This window comes from Poecilia latipinna, unplaced genomic scaffold (genome assembly GCF_001443285.1).
Source record: "Poecilia latipinna isolate Pla-1442-1.1 unplaced genomic scaffold, P_latipinna-1.0 Scaffold586, whole genome shotgun sequence".
NCBI lineage: Eukaryota > Metazoa > Chordata > Actinopteri > Cyprinodontiformes > Poeciliidae > Poecilia > Poecilia latipinna.
The window spans coordinates 1-20,233 of NW_015113202.1; the positions used below are offsets into that span (position 1 = coordinate 1).

General features: G+C 38.8%; 2 protein-coding genes across 3 annotated transcripts; both read left to right on the plus strand.

The window, feature by feature from the left end:
• Nucleotides 1-793: 793 nt before the first annotated feature.
• On the plus strand, nt 794-4,455 carry LOC106953503 (60S ribosomal protein L18-like). The gene is made up of 4 exons (XM_015042322.1): nt 794-919; nt 1,033-1,156; nt 2,301-2,370; nt 4,321-4,455. The coding sequence occupies exons 1-4, from the start codon at nt 830-832 to the stop codon at nt 4,394-4,396; spliced, it is 360 nt and encodes a 119-aa protein (XP_014897808.1). The 5' UTR covers nt 794-829; the 3' UTR covers nt 4,397-4,455.
• Nucleotides 4,456-4,599: 144 nt separating this feature from the next.
• Nucleotides 4,600-18,918, plus strand: sphk2 (sphingosine kinase 2). Of its 2 annotated transcripts, XM_015042324.1 has the most exons (9): nt 4,600-4,775; nt 7,087-7,532; nt 8,028-8,572; nt 11,722-11,871; nt 11,952-12,046; nt 12,136-12,251; nt 12,970-13,173; nt 14,078-15,680; nt 15,968-18,918. In XM_015042324.1, exons 3-9 carry the CDS (start codon nt 8,107-8,109, stop codon nt 16,028-16,030), a joined length of 2,697 nt encoding a protein of 898 aa, XP_014897810.1. In that variant the 5' UTR covers nt 4,600-4,775; nt 7,087-7,532; nt 8,028-8,106; the 3' UTR covers nt 16,031-18,918. The 2 variants fall into 2 exon arrangements, with proteins under 2 accessions (XP_014897810.1, XP_014897809.1); XM_015042323.1 differs by having other exon boundaries at nt 7,087-8,572.
• The last annotated feature ends 1,315 nt before the right edge of the window (nt 18,919-20,233 follow it).

Sequence of the window (20,233 nt, forward strand, 5' to 3'; positions counted from 1 at the left end):
TACACTCAAACTTAACATTTTTAAAGGCCTTTCGGCATGTGATGTTTGTTGTAAAGAACACCCAGATTGTCCCAGGTTGCCTTCTTTTTGTTAAAGGTTTTTTTTAACAAGTGGTTATCATTTAACAAGAAGAAAAAACTAATTTTATTAAGGGGATCATTAACATGTTTAATGTAGGGTTCAGGTGGTTATGAGTAGTCAATATCTTACCTGGAGCAACAGATATGTTACATTGTTTTGGTTTGATGAAGCATTATTTTCAAGCTGATGCAAGTTTAAAAACAAAGATTTTTTTATTGTGTAAAGAAAAACAACTTCAATTGTCAAAATGTCTTAGTGGTTCATGCAAGGAGTTTTTAATAACTTGCATCAATTAAATGCTTGCTTAAAAGTCCTACACTTTTCTGTTCTGATGTTGGTGTTCATCTGAAACAAAGCTGAACAACTGAAGCATGTCAGAAGGTTAGAAAAAAAAACTATGATAGAAAACTAAGGCAACAGTAAAATAGTCAAAAACCATTTAATCTGATTTGCTGTAATGTTATGTGGGGCTTTGGGGGCTTTTCATGCCAAAATTTGAAAGGTTTTGAACATAAAATTTATGGTTTTGGTGCTTAATATTTAGTGAGATTAAAAAAAGAAATTGAAAGAGATGTTGACATCTTAATTTATAATTTACAGAAGAAAAATGGTCTACCATAATAATGCTGAAATCCTTTTCTCCCATTCATATCTATAGGTATATTTTCTACATGTCTCTTCCTCGGTTTGAAATATGTCCTCATCAGTTTTCCGCTCTGCCTGTTTTGTCTTTAATTAGATCCGTAAGATGAAGATGCCCGGTCGTGATAACAAAGTCGCGGTTGTCGTGGGAACAGTCACTGATGACATCAGGATTCAGGATATCCCCAAGCTCAAGGTAAGTGATCTTACTAAATCTACATTTTCCTTCAAAGTATTTGATCTTATAAAGATTTAGATAATGTTCCTTCAGCATTGTGACCCTCTGAAGTTCTGCGTTTTATTCTGTAGATCTGCGCTCTCAAGGTTACCGACCGCGCCCGCCGCAGGATCGTGAAGGCCGGAGGTCAGGTGATGACATTTGACCAGCTGGCTTTGAGTTCTCCCAAAGGACATGGGACAGTGCTGCTGTCAGGTACTTGAACTTCTCCTGTTTCCTCCTACAGTCTGCCAGTTTAATCTGAGAAGGTAGAATCATTAATAAACTCTGTTATATAAGAACTCTGAATCAGAACAAAGTCTCTGGATTTATAATCTTCACCAAGCAATAACGAAATGACACCATGCAAAAATAGATAAAAAATAGTTTTGGTCTTGTTTGAAATCTTGGCACCAGGTAGCCACATTATATTTTTAATTGTTTTTGATAAATTACTCATTATGTCAGACTTTCTGTTTGATTGAGGATTTAATTTGCTCATCATTTTGAAAGAAAGATTATGGACAAACTTTGATTTTGCTAGTCATTCTCTTGTCTTCCATTTTCATTTGGACAAACCTTAATAATGCCCAATAAAGTATAGTTTTTACTTTTATTCTTATATGCTTAACTTTGCTGAATCAGATTTTAATTTGAGCATTTTATCCCTTTACATGTTGTCTCTAGGCAGCTTCAAAGTTAGTTTGATCTGGTGTGTTTTTCTCAATCCGAGTCCAAAATGTTGTAATTAAAAGCAATAAATCTATTTTGGGGGATTTTCCTAGCAAAATAAATGTCAAAAAAGGAAATGTCTTTAAAAAATGCATTTAGTTCAAGATAACCCATTCCTTATCTGATATTTTAAGGAGTTATAGATCTATAAACAGTAGATCTAGGCTCTAGATCTACTGTTTAACGTAGTTAAACTTGTTTTGTGAAACTTGTAGATGAGACATGTCTGCTGTTACAAGTTCAGTGCTAATACTTGGTACTTAAATATCCAGAATGATCTAAAAGTGCAGAAAAATATGGAAAGTTTGGCCTTTTTAAACGAAAAATGTGTAGAAATCTTATTTATTCTTTTCATTTTGAAACAATCTCTAGTCACTTTTAGGAGCCTGACAACATGAATGATTGCAAATGGTTCTTTTAATCAAGCCTTTAAGAGTTTTATTTCCCAGTCAAAATGAATCAAAGCTCCTTGTTATCCCCGACATTTCTTCTCTGCTGCTGTAGCGTTTCCAGATGTGTGCTATAAATGTGGATTATTATCTGTACTAATGTAGAGATCTAAAATTGATGATGTTGTCAGAGATTTTACTGTCTGTATCTGATGTTACATACATCTTTTCCTTTTCAGGGCCCCGTAAAGGCAGAGAGGTGTACAGGCACTTTGGAAAAGCTCCTGGAACCCCTCACAGCCACACCAAGTACGTCTGAACCCAACATGAAACCAACACAGCATCACATGGTTAAACACAGGAGCCCTGTTAGTTTATTAACCAACATTGGTTCCTTTAAAGTCAAATATTTTGACTACAAATTGATAAAACTACAAAATTCAAAACGTACTGGGTCATCAAAACAGCTTAGATTTGAGCTATTTCCATCTGATAAAAGTAAATGCATTACATCATGGTGTACTTAGTTTCTTACTTTCCCACATTGTTTCCACTTAAAAGCGGAAACCACACAGTTTACTTTGATACTTTTAATGTGCTGTGATTGTAGAGAAGCATTTGCTAAAAAATGCTAAACCTAATGCACCTTGAATTGAGGGCTTTTACAATCTGATCCTTTTGACATTTTTTCTAAATATACTTAAATTGTCTTCAGTCGAATGTTGACACTTTTGGAGTTTGTCTTTTTGCTGCTTTCAAACATCTTTATTTCACAAAAGTGCCTCTAAAGTGTAACGTTTATCTTATTTTAACAATAAAATTGTAGTTATTTTGAACATTTGATTAACATGAAATTGTGTTGGACTTATGAAGCAGAGAAAAAGTTCTGACGATTTTTGCTCTTTTAAAATCTCTCCAGTTTTAATCGTTTTGTACCACAAACGTTTCAGGTGTAAAATGAAGCTGCCTCTAGGCCTGTCACAAAAAAATTTTTGCTGGACAATAAATTGTCCCAAAACTTATTGCGACAAACGATAACATTGTTTTGAGAACATTTTCAAGTAATATATCAGTAATAACAGCATACAAATGCAAGAACACTTTCTGAAAGCTCAATAAACTTTAAATTCTCATGAACTTTTAACCACTGGAACTGTAAGATATTTGGAATATCCAAAATAAAGAAAGCAACAGATACAACAAAATAAATGATGAAGTTTCTGTAAACAAACTTATCTTTCCAAAAAAAAAAGGAGGGGGGGATAGTTGAGACCAAAACACCAGACTGCTGACTAATCATCCAGATTTTGGTAAACGGAGAGAAAAAAGAGAAACGCTAAATCAAGCAAATGAAAATTATTGAATTTCTTTTCATTTATCATGTGATGAGTTGATTTATTGTCTATTGTGACGGTCCTAGCTGCGACTTATTAAATTTTCTCCCGCTTTGAAAACTTATAATAATTTTCTACATTTTAGTAATTCATTCTTAGATTGCTGGTGAATGTGGTTCTGTATCTAATTCATATTACCCAGCAGGAAGTCGATTATATGCATTTCAAATTGATCACAGGTTATAATCTATGTTTCCTAAGAATGTTGAAATGCTAGAAATGGGGTGTAATACAAAATTTATCAAGAATAATTAATTACCAAGAAGAAATAAAGTGAAGTACAGTAATAGGGTAGTTATTTTGGTTTACAGAGGATCCTAATTTGTCATATTTTTAGTCAGCTGACCAACACAAAACAGGAATGGGAATAATAGAAAGTAGAAATCAAATTAAATGAGATATTTTCTAAAGTGTAATGATTTGAAATGTTTTCTTTACTGGTATAAAGTGGAAGGGATGTCATGATAACAGGTGGATGTGAAGAGAATCTAATCCACATCACCACACTGAGATACAGTGTTTTAGAGGGAAGGGGACCACAACCAATAACTGAAATCCATGAATACTTGAAACTACCCCCTCTAAAAGTGATTTTAACAGTCTATTTTAATACTTCATATCCCAAATATATCTTTATTTATTAATGCAAACTGTATTTGTACTATAGCAGAAGCTAGTTGCAAGTTACAGCCAGTCTCCTAGGAAAATTATTGGTATTTCACCTTTCCAAGTTCCACAAATGGACTGATATTTCAGACTAATTCCAGAGAAAAATACATGAATAGATGGTTTCACTGTACTGGTTTACAGGAACAAAGATTGAGATTTTGATTTGTCCTAATTTCTATTCTCTTCTCCTCTCCAGGCCCTACGTCCGCTCCAAGGGCAGGAAGTTCGAGAGAGCCCGCGGTCGCAGATCCAGCCGTGCTTACAAGAACTAGTCTCGTTTTTGTTTTTCATGCAGTCTGACAAATAAAAAGATGATTGGCTGTCCAAAAACTCCATGTCTGCGTTTTATTGAACAGCTCAAGAATGGGTTGATGAAAGCAGATGAATAAACCTCCCATAATGCACCGCGCTGCGGGCTTTTAATTGCACCGGGACTGTCTATTGATGAGCATTCATCAGTTGCCTGATAACAAATGACTGGAACCGGAAGTGGTGGTCTGCTGATGATTGGAGAATGTCGGTGGGTGTTTCAGTGTTTTCCTTGCCGTCATTGGGTTTCCTCTCCGCCGCTCAGACCTGCTGCTGCCTCGGCTCCAGACACTTCCTGCTCCGACTCAGTTTTCGCAGTCCTGGAGAGGGGGACAGGATGAGGTAATTTGTACTTTGTTTCAGCGCTGCTTTGTGTTCTGCTGGGCTTGAATTACCATTTATAAGGTCCAAATTTGAATCTTAACTTGTATTTCTTTACCGCTACTTTGCATAGTAAATCACAGCGGTCTGTAGCTAACACGCTAGTTTGTGTACATCTTATCTAACAATTTGACTTGAACGATTAAGTAGGACTCTAAAGCTAGCAATAATATATATCGATAAATTTTTTAAAGGGAACAAAAGGCAAGTGTAAGTTAAACTTAAGCTGGATATGAAGTAGAAAACTGTTAGCTTCAGCTAACTGACAACAGTTCGAACTAGCTAACATTAAACTGAGGGGCGCAACTTTCATTGGCCTCTGGGTTAATTGACTCTCTTGTAGTTTAAAACTCTCTTCAAACACAGTTTTGGGTTTGTTTTTGAATAGTATTTTAATAACTGTTTTCGTGCCGCAGTTGAAGAAATTCTGATTAAGTTAGCTGGCTAACTGACGGATTGTTGCTAGCTTGGTTAGGTGGTCAGCATCGATCAAAGTTTCCATGTAAAGCCAACGATAACCAGACTGCCGGCCAGGGCTTTAAAATGTGTCTTTAAACTGCGTAATTACACCCTAAATTGATGAATACCTCCGTGTATTCAGGAAATGAACCAAACTGTTTTTTTCTTTACCGTTATTTCTACAACCTCTTTGTGTGTGTGGGTGGGGGGGGGGGGGACAAATTTAGCCTCCTTGTTATTATTTCTGTGTCCCCGCCCTGCACTTCAAGGACGTAAGATGCAACAATGGGCATCAGTGAGGTGCATTTCTGCGTGTTTAATCAGAGCAGGACACTGGCCAACTGTTGGTTTGTCTGCATTACAGCTCGAACAATGTTTCCACACTGTTCTTGCATTTGGAAAGAGCTGCGACCAGGTTAATATCTGTCTGAGATTGAACATTTACTAAGCCAGTTGTTCTGTTGCATTGCATACTAAATATGACATTTTACCTAGAATACATGGCTTTGAAAAAGTTTTAATACATCTTCAAAACTCTGACTGGAACTTAAAAGGTGTTTAATCTAGTTTATGTGGTGGACTATCAGAGAAATGCATAATTGTGAAAATATTTTTTCGGTTCTAAATAATTCCCTTCAGAAGTAAATAGATTATATCTTTAAACAACAAAAACACAAAATCTTACCAAAATATTTTTAGTCTAGTTTCTAGTGCTAATATATAAACTAATACAAAACTAATTTGCAAGTAAATCTTCAGCAAAATGTTGATGGAAAAAGTAGATTATTTCACTTGTAAAAATACATTTTTCCCTCGTTGTAAGTGAAATAGTCTGCCAATGTAGCTATTTTTTTCATCAATGTTAATTATTTACTCAAAACAAGCTCCTATATCTTGCTGAACAATTACTTGTAAGTTATTTTTTGTCTTTTTTCAAGTATACTAAGATATTTGCTTTAGAAACTAGATCAAAAAATACTAGGTAATATTTTTGCAGTGCATTAAATTTAATCTTCTTTATTTAAGTTCAGCTGTTCTGTGAATGTGTTTGATGTGAAGGGAAGTGGTCAGCTAAGTCCAAAACTGAACATGTTGGGCATGAAGCAAACCTCCTAATCTGTGAAAGATTTGATACCAGGAGGAATGAAACCTGTGTTGAAGTTGTTCTTTTAAGTGGTTTATTATGATAAACAAGGTAAAAAAAAATGCCTCAATTCTAATTGTGCGTCTAAATTGGTAGTTCTGAATCAAGTCAGTGTGTGCATCATCATAAAATTGTATTTGTTGGCCGATAATGTTTTGCGTCATGCATTTGAACTGGCCGTGATAAAGTCACGGTTGTCGTGGGAACTGAATTGAGGGAACATGTTGGGGACATTGTGATCACGTAAAAGCAAGACAGCTCAGCAGTTCAAGATCCACATTGTGACAGAGGGCACTTTTGTCCCACAGTCCTGAGGATTGAAACTCCTGATTATGTAAATGCTTGCAAGCTGCGGTCATTGGCATGCAACTATTTCATGCACAGTAATGTGGCGTCTCAGCAAGGCGGTTTAAGGATGTGTGACTGTGAGTCAGTAGCAGCCCAGACGCACCTAAGTTCAAGAAGCGTGGCAGATCTATATTGCTTCACTGTGAAAATAATCTCTCCTGCTTATTGCAGTGATTGTTGCTAAAACTGAGATCTAAAAATACATTTTTCTATAGTAATGAGCAATATTTTTTTTACTCAACTCCTTACAGGGTCACATTGTAGATGTCTGACTTTCCGATATTGACATCAACACTTAACGTTGCTTTTCTTTTCCTACAGGAGCAGAGATGTTTGGGAGGGAACGTGACTCCAGGGGCTTTACTTAAGGACATTAAGATGGCATGAACTAAGGACTTACCTGGAACTGATTCCTTTGTGCATTTGCTTTGTTCCTCTTTTTTTTTTTTTTTTTTTTTGCTTATTCCCTGTGTTTGTTTTTTGTCAGATGTCATTCGGAGGAGTGTTTTCTACGACGACTCTTTAATTTATCACACTACCGTCCTGAAAGCGTGATTTTTGTCACTCCTCCTGCTTGTGTCGTATATAATCTCTGAGATTTCAGATAGCAATAGAAGTTTCAAAGGTCTCAGAAAAGCTGCACTAATCAGAAAAGCTGCACTCATCATATCTACGGGGCATTCGTCACGCTGCAGGCTGCACTCGACATGCAACATACTTTAAGGAATCGCTGCACATTAGTTTAATGACCTCCTTTCACAGAAAAGGTGTGTTTTGCTTCTTGTCTTATTGATACTTTATTGATGTATGAGTTTCTTCTTTTTAGAGGTTCAGTTTTGTACCTTGGTGTGATTATTTAAAGATTACTGATTAATTAGCTGCTCTGCTGCCTTGTTTTGCTAAGACCAAAGGCAGCTTCAAACTGAAATGTAAACTTTTTTGTACTTATGCAATTTCTGACTGAGTTTCCCGTTCACGTGTTGAAGTTTTGCTTGTCCAGTTTTTAATTGGCAGGAAACTGTTGAAGCTGACATCTTTGATTAGATTTCATTGCTTTTTCCCCCTCATCTTCACTGGATTATTTCTTTTGAAAAATTACTCTTTATACTGGAAGAAGTTTGCTTTTTAAATGAAGACCCAGTCAGAAGATTTTGTTGTTTTTTGTTGTTGCCTGCATGAAGAATAATTTTGAAGTGATTTCAGGGATGAAGTTCTTTTCCGACACATTTTAATTTTTCTTGCACATCTTGAAGAACTGACAGCTCTTTGAGCTTCTGGATCCAGAAGCTCGTACTGTTTGCTTCGTCAGACTGGCAGACGTCGTCCGATCCAAAAGTGAGGATGCGCTCCCCAGATTCCTCCTCGCCTTCTCCAGAAGAAGCCCTCCTTCACGGACAGTTTGCCAGCTGGGAATCTGACAGTAGCTGCAGCAGCAGCTGCAGCTGCCCGGAGAGCCCTGGAAGCTCAGGAGGGCTTTCCCCCACCACCTCACCACCTCTGAGTCCGACGTCCAACTATGCCTTGACCCTCACCCACACCCACATTCACATCCAGCGTCTCTCATCGCGGCCTGGGAAGGAAGCCCGTCTCCTGCTGCCTCTGTCTGAGCTGGTGGGGTGCAGCTGTCCTCGCTCTCCTGCGCCGCCGCTGCTCGTGCTGTACTGGTATCCGCCAGGGAAGCGGAGGAAGGGGGTGTCCAGGCGCAGGCAGGTGAAGGCGTACCTGGCAGAAAGCCGGCCTGAAGCTGAGAGGTGGTCGGCCGCTATTCAGTGTTTGCTCAGAGAAGTGCCCGTTACAGCTAACACAGGTGAGCATCTCTTTCACCTGAAAAGCCTTTTTGTCCAGACAGAATCACAGATCATCTGTATCAAAGCAGTCATTAATATTCACTCATGTTAAAAATTAGATTTTCAGATCTGAAAACAATATTTATAATCAGTCTGGCTGTACAATGCTGGTTTTCACAAACCTACCTGGTAGATTGATAGATTAACACTACATCACTTCAAGTTTTATCATTTTCTATGAGATTTCTGCAAAATTATCCTTTGGGACGATTCAAATTATTATTATTATTTTTAAAAAGAGAGAATTTATGAAGCTTGGTCTTGGTTTTAGCTCATATGTCACCTTAATGGCCTAAGTCAAACTGTTTCCTTCTAAAAGATGTTTCAACAAACAAAAATACTTTTGGGAAAACAATGACTTAGGACATTATTTCAGGAAGGAGGCAATATTTTAACAGCTTATATAATTGAGTGAAATTTAATTAATGTATTGTATTGTTGCTGTTTGTATTTTTTTTATCAGAACAGGTCTACATAAATAAAAGTCAAATAAAAATGAAAAAAAAAATGCATACAAAGATATATTTAGATAGTATTGAAGTGGTTCTGTAAAATAAGTAACTATGTATTTGACATTTTCTATCTGCATTTGTGACAGAAGAAGAATTAATGAAAAATGAAAAAGTGTTCAGTAGCAAAGCTGCTGGTAGAAATTGCGATGATATTACAGATTACAATCCACGTTTTCCTGAATTCGTTCGTCTTTATGCTGTTGTATAACATCTTCTCTCAATCCACTTAATGAGTTTTAGTGTCGACATCACATTGATCCCAGCGGCCAAATAGATGAAATGCAGACTTGAAATTTATTACTTTACTAAATAGTAAATGAACAGTTTTTTGCGAGTGTGATGCTAATTTGTTATATTGTGTTGCTCTACTGGAAGATGACATTAATTTAGTATCCGTCACAGTAAGAACAGTGATGGTTATAGCAGGTGGAAGACAGTTTTAGGTCGACTGGAGCGTCTCAGTAAAGAACATCATCATCTGCAGAAAGATGCAATTCAGCTGCTGGTTTTTCCCAATGATTTTAATACAAATCTGGTGAAAAAACATGTTCTGTTTTATAGCTTTGAGCGACCCTATAAAAATGTTATTTCTTTGTAAAGTATTCACTGTTAGATGTTTCGGCTCACTGGGTCTTTAAGCTTGACAACAGTGTCCATTTAGAGACTTTGATTGTTTTTAACCGATTGCGTTGAAGGGCATTTAAAGAATGCTTGTTCTGCGCCTTTGCTTGTTGTGACCTTTATGTTTGGCTCCAGGAATTGGTCTGAAACTCCACATTTTGTTGTTTTGTTTGCTTTCATTTATGCCTCCCTTTGTAGACTCTTGCTAATTATAGCTGAATGTCACGGTGGCCCTGGGTCTTCCTGCATGTGCAGCCAACTCATTCTGTCTGGAAAGTTTTTATTCTTCACAGCTTTCAAAGGCTGCACAATACCTAAACACTTCAATAAGTAAACTTTGACGTTTATCAAACTGTTCACCCTCTCTTTTGTCTGTTCTGCACTCACATGAGTCTACATATTCATAATAAATACAAAGTTTCACCCAGAAAACTTGCTAAGCCTGGTAGTCGGGCTGCTCTGCAGTCCATTCGTCCAGCCGCCTGCCGTGTTTTTGAGTTAAAAAATGATTAAAGTTGTCAGGAAATTGGAAAATATCACTTGATGATTATGTGTTATTGAAAGACTGAAAAATTAATATCTGAACACCAACTATAAAGTCTTTTAAAAAATGCAAACATTTAAAAAAAAAAACTTAAATAAGCAATGCTAAGCCTGGTGGGGGCACAAGTAAAGCCTGGTGGCCAGCCAGGCTTACAAAACAGTGGAGGAAGCCCTGAAATATATAGACAGAGAAGGTAAAGGTGCTGCATCATGCCACTCCTTCCCTTCAACTAATAAGACTTGGTTATCAGAAGATAAGTGTTCAATGTTCAGTCTCCTTTTTGTCACTGTAGCCTCTGTTAACGTTCCTTATCTAGATGTTTTCTGTTGCTTATCTCGTTACATAACATGCAATTGAATTATTCTGCTACATTCCATCTTTGTTCTTGCTTTGGTATTAATTTAGGAATCAGCTTTTTCGCACTCTGAATGGTAGTATTGTTGGGCTTTAGTGATCACTGAGCTGCCCTTTAGTTGTTCACAGTTAACTATTTCTAGGAGAGAAATATAGTTTCTTTAAAATTATGACTTTTGTAAATTGCTGGAAAATATTATTGGAATTATATTGTGAACAGAGCAAGTGTTTCATTTCTAAGTCGTACAGTTTAAAATATCTGAAAATCAGTTCATGGTGTTGGGTGGCAAATGATTATCTTCACCTACACTTGCTTACTCTGCATTGCTTAGGTTCAACAAAGTTTTATAAAACATTTCTCAGGGAGTTTGGTTCATATTAACATGATGGCATGATGTAACAGCTGAAACTTTGTCGGCTGCCCATTCATGATCCACCACATCCCAAAGTCGCTCAGTTGCGCTGAGATCTGGTGACTGAAGTACAGTGAGTTCATTGTTGCATTCAAGAAACCCGTTGGGAATGATTTGACCTTAGAAGCAGCGATCAGACGATGGGTACACTGCAGTCATAAAGAGGAAAAGAAACAACACTCAGGTACTCCATGTTGTTTGAACAATGGTCAGGTTATGCTAAGGGAGCCAAAGTGTCTCAAGAAACGGAGAGCGTTGAGTTTTGGCCATGTGATTGGAGTGAAGTACACTGCCAGGTGAAATAAGAGAGGCTCAGTCTCAAAAGAGTCGACTAACTCTGAAACAAAAGCTCAGCTTGCGTTGGACGATGTGGGCTTAAAATTTTATCATGATATTGTACTATTGTGACAATGACAAAAGTGACAATTTGAACAGTGGAGAAAACAGTGAAAATACAATTTTAGTCAGTTCTTTTAACATCAGTTGAAATTTGAGACAGCAAATGAAAATTTGCATTATTAGAAATATTTCACAATAAAGGATAAACAATCCGATAAAAGCCAGCGGTAGGAGTTAGGTCATGCTACAAATGTTGAGGATTTCTAGATGTCCTGAATAATTACTATTTGAAAATTTAACTTGGCATTTCTTCCTCTCATCATCAGAGTTTTCCAGAAGTCTGCTACCTCGTCCCAGGCGACTACTGTTATTGGTCAATCCGTTCAGCGGAAGAGGCCAGGCGATGCAGTGGTGTCAGGCCCACATCCTGCCAATGATTAGGGAGGCCAACATCAGCTACAACCTCATACAGACGGGTAACACAAGAAGCTGAAAACCGTAGCTGTGAGTAAGGATAATGCATGAATGTTAATTTATCTTCATTAATCTGTCCTAGAGCGAAGGAACCACGCGAGAGAGCTCATCAGAGAGATATCGCTGCCAGAGTGGGACGGCATCATCATTGTTTCTGGAGACGGCCTGATGCATGAGGTGAGGTTCTGATGAAAACATTGATGTGCAGGTAAAGTTTTATGTCTCCTGAAGTTTTTTATATATATATATATCCTGTGGATCTGTAGGTGATCAATGGACTGATGGAGCGTCCAGACTGGGAACAAGCAATAAAGACACCTCTTGGCATTCTGCCCTGCGGCTCTGGGAATGCACTGGCTGGCTCCATCAACCACTACGCAGGGTGAGGGGAGCAGTGACTGGTCAGGCGTCATCAACCCATTTCTATCTGTCATCAACGTAAAGCTGGACAAGTCAATAACAACATGCATCAAGATAGACAATATCTGATCAATACAAAGAGAGAGAGTACCCAATAATTTCACTGAACTTCGATTGAGAACCGCACTGCATTCTGGGAGATGTAGGCAGAGGGCAAAGCTTCAGCCGCTCACAATTAGCTGAGCAAGGTCACTCTTTGGTTACCTAGCAACAATTTGTTGAGTAGCTAGTGGTTACCTAGCAACAACCTGTTGAGTACCTTGCTTAGCAGCAGTTTCAGGTTTCATCGCTCATACCTACTTAGAAATAAATGACAACGGCGCAAGGTGAAAACTGGACTGAAAAAGGAAAAATCACGTCGCTGGTTTGGGAGTATTTCAGATATTTAAAACAAAAAACTAATAATTATTGATATCGACTGAAATGAAACACTGAAACTGTGAAATCTGCCCCAGGTCAACTTGCTATTAGCAGTTAAAAAAAGAGATGGAGCAACTGTGATTTTTTTTATATTTTTCAGATGCAACATTATTTAAAGTCAAATTTGTACTTTCTCCCTGCAAATCTGAAACAAATATTTTAAAATCACCATTTGGGTTTCCCAGTATGTCCTTTGTAAATGGAGACTATTTCTATCAGAGATGAGTTTTTTTTTTGTTTTTTTTACTTCCCTTCCTCAGGTATGACATGTGCCTTCGAGAGCCGCTCCTTTTAAACTGCTGCTTCTTGCTCTGTCGAGGCGGCATCCGACCCCTGGACCTGGTCTCTATAACAACAAGCCCTTCGCCCTCCAAAAACAGCCGTACTGCAGCACCCAGGAGACTGTTTTCCTTCCTTTCTGTCGCCTGGGGCTTTGTGTCTGATGTCGACATCGAAAGCGAAAGGTGTGCGTTTTATGTCAAAACTCAAGTTATTTGGTTGGTGCTGTTTTTTGCAAAAGTATCCGTGCTGTTGAATTCTTTTGACATTTTAAAACCACAAACTTCTTTGTATTTTCGGGGACTTTATGTGATAGGCTAGCAAAAGTAGTTATATCTTTATAAAATCCTTTTTACACATAAAAATCTTAAAAAATAAATAAAAAATGGTAAAGGGCACTTTTATTCACCCTCAGAGTTAATATTTTGTAGAAGCACCTTTCTCAACCATTTTTGCTCATCTAGATGCTTTCACTCATTTTTATTTGCACAACAGTTCAGACTCAGTCAGACTGGAGGGATAGGTTATCTCAGCATCAATTTTCAGTTCTTACAACAGATTCCTGGTTCAGCTCTGGACTTTGACTGGGTCATTCCAACACATGAATATTCTTTGATCTAAACTGTTAAATTGTAGGTCAGACTACGATTAGGGCCGCCCTCCTGGTGGAAAGGAAACCGCCGTCCCAGCCTCAACCTTGTAGCCCCCAACAGTCTCTCTTCCTGGATTGTCCTGTATTTAACTCCACCAATCTGAGACACTTCCTGTTTCTCTTCCACCGCCATCAGGAGTTTCAGGATGATGTGTACTTCCTCAGACTCTACCTCAAGCTTCCCCAAAACCTTATCTGTCACCTGTCTGGATTTTATTTATGGGCACCAGAGTAAAAAGCGCTGAAAGGGGGCCAATGTGTAGGCCATGAGTTCAGATTTTTAGTTGAAAAGAAAGTATTTTTGTGTTTGTCTGATATATAAAATCCCGATTAGATGCATTAAATGTGTGGTTGAAAGCATGACCAAGTGTGGGAAGTTCTAGGACAATCAAACATCACAAGACAAAGTTTCATTTTAAACATTTTCTTTGTTCCAGGTATCGTGGTTTGGGCTCAGCTCGCTTCACTTTGGGCACTTTGGTGCGCATAGCTTCTCTTCGATCGTACAAGGGCCGTCTGTCCTACATGCCTCCCTCTGTAGTTGCCACGACTTCAAATGGGACACCTCCACCCAGGAGACCCCTCTCCCGCAGCATTACTGAAGGCCTGGATGGATTCTCCAAAACACCCATCCATCGCACTTGCTCCGACATGGGCATCAGTGAGCAGAGGAGCCTCCTGCGCAGAGGTGAGATGGAAAGAGAGGAGAGGCAGAGAGAGAGGACAAGGAGACGACAGAGGGGTAGAGGTAAAGGAACTGGTGTGGTGAGAGCGAGCAGTCTGGCAGAAGACAGAGAGAAGGAGGGGCAGATGGAGATGGAAGCTGAAGAGAAGTCCGGAAACTGTTCGGAGAAGTCCGGAGCGAGTTCTGCGTCAAATGAACGAGATGAATCCAATATGGGAAGAGATGAAAGGCTGGCAGGGATAAGGGACGAAAGGGAAGACGAGGAAACATCAGAGCCAGACTCCTGTGAAATGTTGGAGGATGACGATGACAGGGACGAGGAAGGCAGTGGCGGTTCCCTGGAGGCGGACGGACTGTTGCGAGCCAGGGAGTTGGGAGAGAGCTACGGGGTGGACATGGGAAGAGAGGCACAGGAAGAGCCTGGAGATGACCTCTCTAGCCAGGACAGTCTTCAGAGCACCAGAGAGTTGGTGAGGAAGAACTCGGCTCCTTCGAGCCAGATAGCCGACTCTCTGCTGAGCCAGCCTCTCAGTCAAGAATCCAGCACAGATTCTGGGATTTCTTATGGCATGGAGGACATGGATCTGAACGACACATTATTCCAAAAACAGTCTTACTCTCTGGATGTGGCTCGGGAGCGATCTCTCACCATCTCTTCCCCTTTCCGTCACAATCCCTTCTCCTACAAGCAGAAAGTTCTGGACCAAAACCAAAACACGTCCCGTCCAAGGCCCCACTCACTCCTCCAGCACTCTAGCTCCAACTCCCTCCCTCCTAAAATGACTCCCCCCTCCTTTTCTCCCACACCGCCGTCTTCCCCTTCCACTTCCTCCCCACACTCATCATCCTACCTCGCCCCCCGTCCTAACACCCCTAACTCCACCTTGAACTCTCCCTCGTTCCAAATGCCGTCCTCGTCTTTTAACTTTGACCTTAACGAACCAGCAGGACTCCTAAGGAACCGTCCGTTTGTCTCGCTGCCTTTCGATGTGCCAAGGGACGACTTGTTACCGCCACTCGATCAGCCGCTCCCCACCAGAGATTGGGTCACCATTGAAGGGGACTTTGTCTTGGTCTTGGCCCTTTACCAGAGCCACCTTGGGGCTGACCTCCATGCTGCACCTCAGGCCAGGTTTGACGACGGCCTGATCCACCTGACCTTTGTCCGTGCCGGCATCTCCAGAGCCACGCTACTCAGACTGTTCTTTGCCATGGAAAAAGGAAACCACCACTCAGTCAACTCGCCGTACGTGAGCCATGTTTCCTGCAAGGCCTTCAGGCTGCAGCCGCTGTCTCCGCGGGGAACCCTCACTGTGGATGGTGAACTTGTGCCCTACGGGCCACTACAAGCGCAGGTTAGAAAGATCAGTAACAGCACCTGAACGTAACCGTACAGTATCTGTGATAAGCTTTGAAATTTTCCACATTTTGTCTTGTGAAGCCAAAGAGTTGAAGATGGACATGGGCTTTTATATAAATGATCACCAACATGGTGAATAATGGCAAAGTGGGAGGAATTTAGAAAAGATTAATGGAAATAACTTATCATTCTGGTTCAGGTTCTGATTAGTTTATGCTGTGTAATTTGTATTATATCTTTGTGTCAATAAGTTACTCATCAATTTTTTCTGGTCTTTCACAGGTTCATCCTTCCATGGCCCGCCTCATTGTTGGAGACACTGGAGTAAAGATTACCAGACTTTAATAAGGGATTATGGATCTTATATTCATATATACATACATACGTACATATATTGACATATCAATACTCTAATGAATTATCTCTGTCGCCCTTAAGCTCTCAGAGGGAGAAAGATAAAGTGGAGTGTTTGAGACACTAGCTTTGTTTGCAGGAAACACTTTCGTAGGGATTTAAAGGGATAACACACCGAGCCAAGCGTCATTGCAGAATGACTGCAGGGATTAATACTAAATTTCAAGAATTGTTTCTAAAAATGCGCTTAGTTGCACAAGTGTTGTATGATGTATAGTAAGAAGGGGAACCACACAGTCTTGGATAAGAAGAGGGAATACCAATACCAATTGAATGTTTTGTGGATTTTTTCGAGCAGACAGTGCATGTACATGTTGGTATGCATGCAGAGAAGCACTAACTGAATTTTGCCTTAGTCTGAGAAATACGATTAATACCCAAGACAAAGATATTCTGGGGCTTTTTAAATACACGGAAATTATCCACAATCCCTTACCTGGACTCTTTCTTCCACCAGTGTTAAACTTTTAAAGGACAAAAACTTGTGTCCTTTAAATTAATGCCTTATCTACCTTTTGCTCATTCTGTTATGTACTAAGCCTGAAACTTGTTAGAAGGAGAGTTTGGGGTGTTTTTGAAGGTGAGGTTTTGCTAGAAACGGTATAAACGGCTAATTTCCTACCTGCAGTAGACAATTTGCTTAATGTTTTTAATTTACATCAAATTTAGATGGTCTATAAGGCTAAAGCTAATAGCTAGTCCAATCAGAGTCTGTTTCAGAATGCTCTTCTATTTAATTCAAAAAGCTCAAATCAGAAAATTAAGGTTTTTTTACCTTTAAACTGTCGTCACCTTTGTTTTAGATTGTTATATATACAGAAATTCATAATTATTCACACAGGAAATTGAGGTTGGAGGTGGTGCGCTAGTAATTTATTCCTACTCCCCAAACATTTACAGCATTTCTGATCAGAGAAACTTTGTGAAATCAAAGGAAAATGGTTTAAAAAATATTATAGGGGTTTAATTGAACACAATTTATGGATTTGTACACCATTCAAATGTTATCAGGCAGTTATATTTACTGGAAACGCTTCTACATGTTTCATGCAGGAAGATTATTGAAGATTATTCCTGACTCAAATTATATTTGTAATTCTAGTTCTTTGTGCAAATAATTTACAAGTTCAAGCATGACAACAGTTTAAAGGTTCATGAAACGGCACATACAACACTGTGGCATTTAGCAATCAGAGATTTTAAGACAGTAGAAGTTCACAAGGCTACTCGTTAGTCTCAGCCTCCAGGCCTAACTAAACTGGATTTGTACAAAACGCAGATACCAGTTACCTACTGCAGATAAGATATTGACTGCTTACATAACCTCATCTCAAATCCCTTTAACCTCTGTTCAACTGAAATATTACATCAGATGCATAAATTTAACACTAGTTATACATTTCCTTAGCTCCAGCTGCCTACTGTGATTCTCCAGAGTAACGTGACTGTACATCAAATCCTCTTGCTACAAGTAAATCAGTTTAAAGCAACATCAACAAAAAAAACCCTGATAATTTCTGGATTGAATGTTAATCGTCGCTGACATTTGCATTCTGCCTGCTTGTTTTTAGCCAGTGGATGCACGCTGCTGATGATGTCAGTGATGTTGGTTGTTGAAACATGTTGAACATAGCAATGCCTGAATAAAACTAGCTGATTTCTCACCGCTTCCAGACACTTTGATATAAAAACAATCACTGCCTTAGGCCTCAGCAGTCTGAGAAGAAATAGTTGAAAATGTAGTTAGATGGGATTCCTCGGTTATCTTGGATATGCTGCACAAAAACTGGAATTTAAGCAGCACAGATCAGTAGGACGCAAAGTAACTATTTAATGAATACTAACTGCCTAGTACAGAGATTGCGGACTGAATCGCATTGCTTTAATGAATTGTTGGAGTTTAAACACTCATAAGGTAATGAAAGGTACAACTGACTGTTTAAAAAGCCTTTTATAAGAGCCAGAGGAGACGACACTAAACTAAATCAAGGCTATATTGGTGGATCAAATGATTTAGCATGAGATGAGATAAAAAATACCAGCTTAAAGTTGAAGTAAACCAGCTGCAGAAACAGACTGTTAGATTACTGTCTGTTACTTTTCCATCTGAAACTTTCTGATAGTTATTTGAGCTGATAAAGTGAAAGTGAGTTTTTCTGAGCCTGAATTGTCTTACAGAGGTTAATTTTCTTACTGTAGAGCCTGCTGACTCGGTCTGAGCTGAAGATGAATCATTAGCATGTGCAATATATCAATCAGTTAGAAGATGTGCCAACTGCTTGGATCACCATCAGCATACTGTACTTTTTTAATCAATGCCTTTGTATAATAAGCCTGTAAATTACAACTGTTGAGGATTTGCTCAACAGGTTTATCTTTCTGTCTTAGCCTTTTTTCCCCCTTTCAAATGCACAATTGAAGTAGTCCACCACGGTTTTTACACTGCTTTCACAGCTACAGAATGTGAGTACTACATTTTGAGTCTAAGCTTGTACTTTGACTAAATAGGAACTGATACACACAGTGTGAACAGAAATATGCCAAAATGTTTACTAATGTTGCAGAGCCTAGTTTTGATAGTTTACTTTCTTTGAGCAGCAGCTTTGTCTGTGGCCATAGCTGGGACCATGGCGTCTTCTAGACCAATCTGATGGGACAGTCCTGGACTGCAACTTCTGAGTGGATAAATGCCATTAAATCGTCTTTAGTGGGCTGCTTGTAATGAAATGGTAATATTACTAAATCAGTGGAAATGTATACATATACAGTGTACAGGTAATGGTTATAAATTGTTTCAAAAATAAATGTAACTTCATAAATTTGTCTGGTGTGACGGAATTCATTATTCCTTCTAATATATGGGGCTGTTAATTTTATAAATGCTGCTTAAGTGGGAGCTAAACTGAATATTTTGGCTTAAATGCAAAATACTGTTTTAAGTAAAAATAAAAAAAAACACTGCTCATCATGCTTTGTATAAAACAGTGGTGGCAGCATCATGTAGTGGAGCTGCTTTTCTGCAGCAGAGAAAGAAACTGATCAGAGTTGATGGGGAGAATATATGGAGGTAAATATTGTTCAATCCTGGAAGAAAACTTGAGAAGCTGCAAAAAGATTTGAGACTGTTCAGCGGGACAATAAGACCAAATAGCAAGAGCTGCAAAGGAATGGAGGGCCAAGTCAAATACCATAAATCAACGTGTGTAAGCTAATGACTCAGATATTCAGGCTGATAAATAATTTTGGTCAAATCAGTGGGGAGATCAGATTACTTATTCATATGGTACAACAAAATCAGCAGGTGTGGCTATATTACTGAATAACTTTCCAGGGAAAATAATTCATACAAAACATGACAGTGATGGCCACTGGTCTTTTTCCGTATTACATATTGAGGACTCATTCACAATCCTAGGTAGCATTTATAGTTACTGTAACATTTCTAAAAATAAAGAGCTTCTTACAATTATTGAATATCGAACAACTTAAACATTTTCTACTAAACATATTTTATTAGGTGGGGATTGGAATATGACTATGAATGTAAGAGAGTTTGATAGTGAATGTGAGAGAGTTTGACTGTGAATGTGAGAGTTTGATAGTGAATGTGAGAGAGTTTGACTGTGAATGTGAGAGTTTGATAGTATGTGTAAGAGAGTTTGTAAGTTTAGACCTAAATCAAGAGGCCCATGATGGTTTGACGTTAGGCAGCAGATGTCCCACAGCTGATTGACTGAACCTGCCATGGGCAGAGGAACAAGACCATCCCAGATATGGTAGGTTGTTAGGTCGGCTACTGTTGAGAAAGATGGACAACAAAACAAAAGGAGATATTATGAATCACATCAGAATATGTAAATTATTTGGCAGATAGCGCTTAAATCAATATTTAAAATGCTTTTCTAAACAACAGTGTTGGAAGATGTCAGTGATTTTAGTGAAACTTAATATAGCACTGACAGGCAGCGGTGTATATGTTCTCCCAACTTTGGCTAAAGCTGCTGCTAGCTGGTTTACTCTCCGATCGGAGGCTGTTTATTATATACACAGTTAGAGAATGGTGGATTGACAATGAGTAATAACGACTAACACTTAAATGCTGTTGTTATTAACCTTACCTTTTAGTATATCCTT

Coding starts and splice junctions, on each gene's coding strand:
- LOC106953503 (XM_015042322.1), top strand. CDS start 830: ATGAAGATGCCCGGTCGTGATAACAAAGTCGCGGTTGTCGTGGGAACA. Junction 920..1,032: donor AGGATATCCCCAAGCTCAAG/GTAAGTGATCTT, acceptor TTTATTCTGTAG/ATCTGCGCTCTCAAGGTTAC. Junction 1,157..2,300: donor TGGGACAGTGCTGCTGTCAG/GTACTTGAACTT, acceptor TTTCCTTTTCAG/GGCCCCGTAAAGGCAGAGAG.
- sphk2 (XM_015042323.1), top strand. CDS start 8,107: ATGCGCTCCCCAGATTCCTCCTCGCCTTCTCCAGAAGAAGCCCTCCTT. Junction 8,573..11,721: donor GCCCGTTACAGCTAACACAG/GTGAGCATCTCT, acceptor TCTCATCATCAG/AGTTTTCCAGAAGTCTGCTA. Junction 12,047..12,135: donor GAGACGGCCTGATGCATGAG/GTGAGGTTCTGA, acceptor GTGGATCTGTAG/GTGATCAATGGACTGATGGA.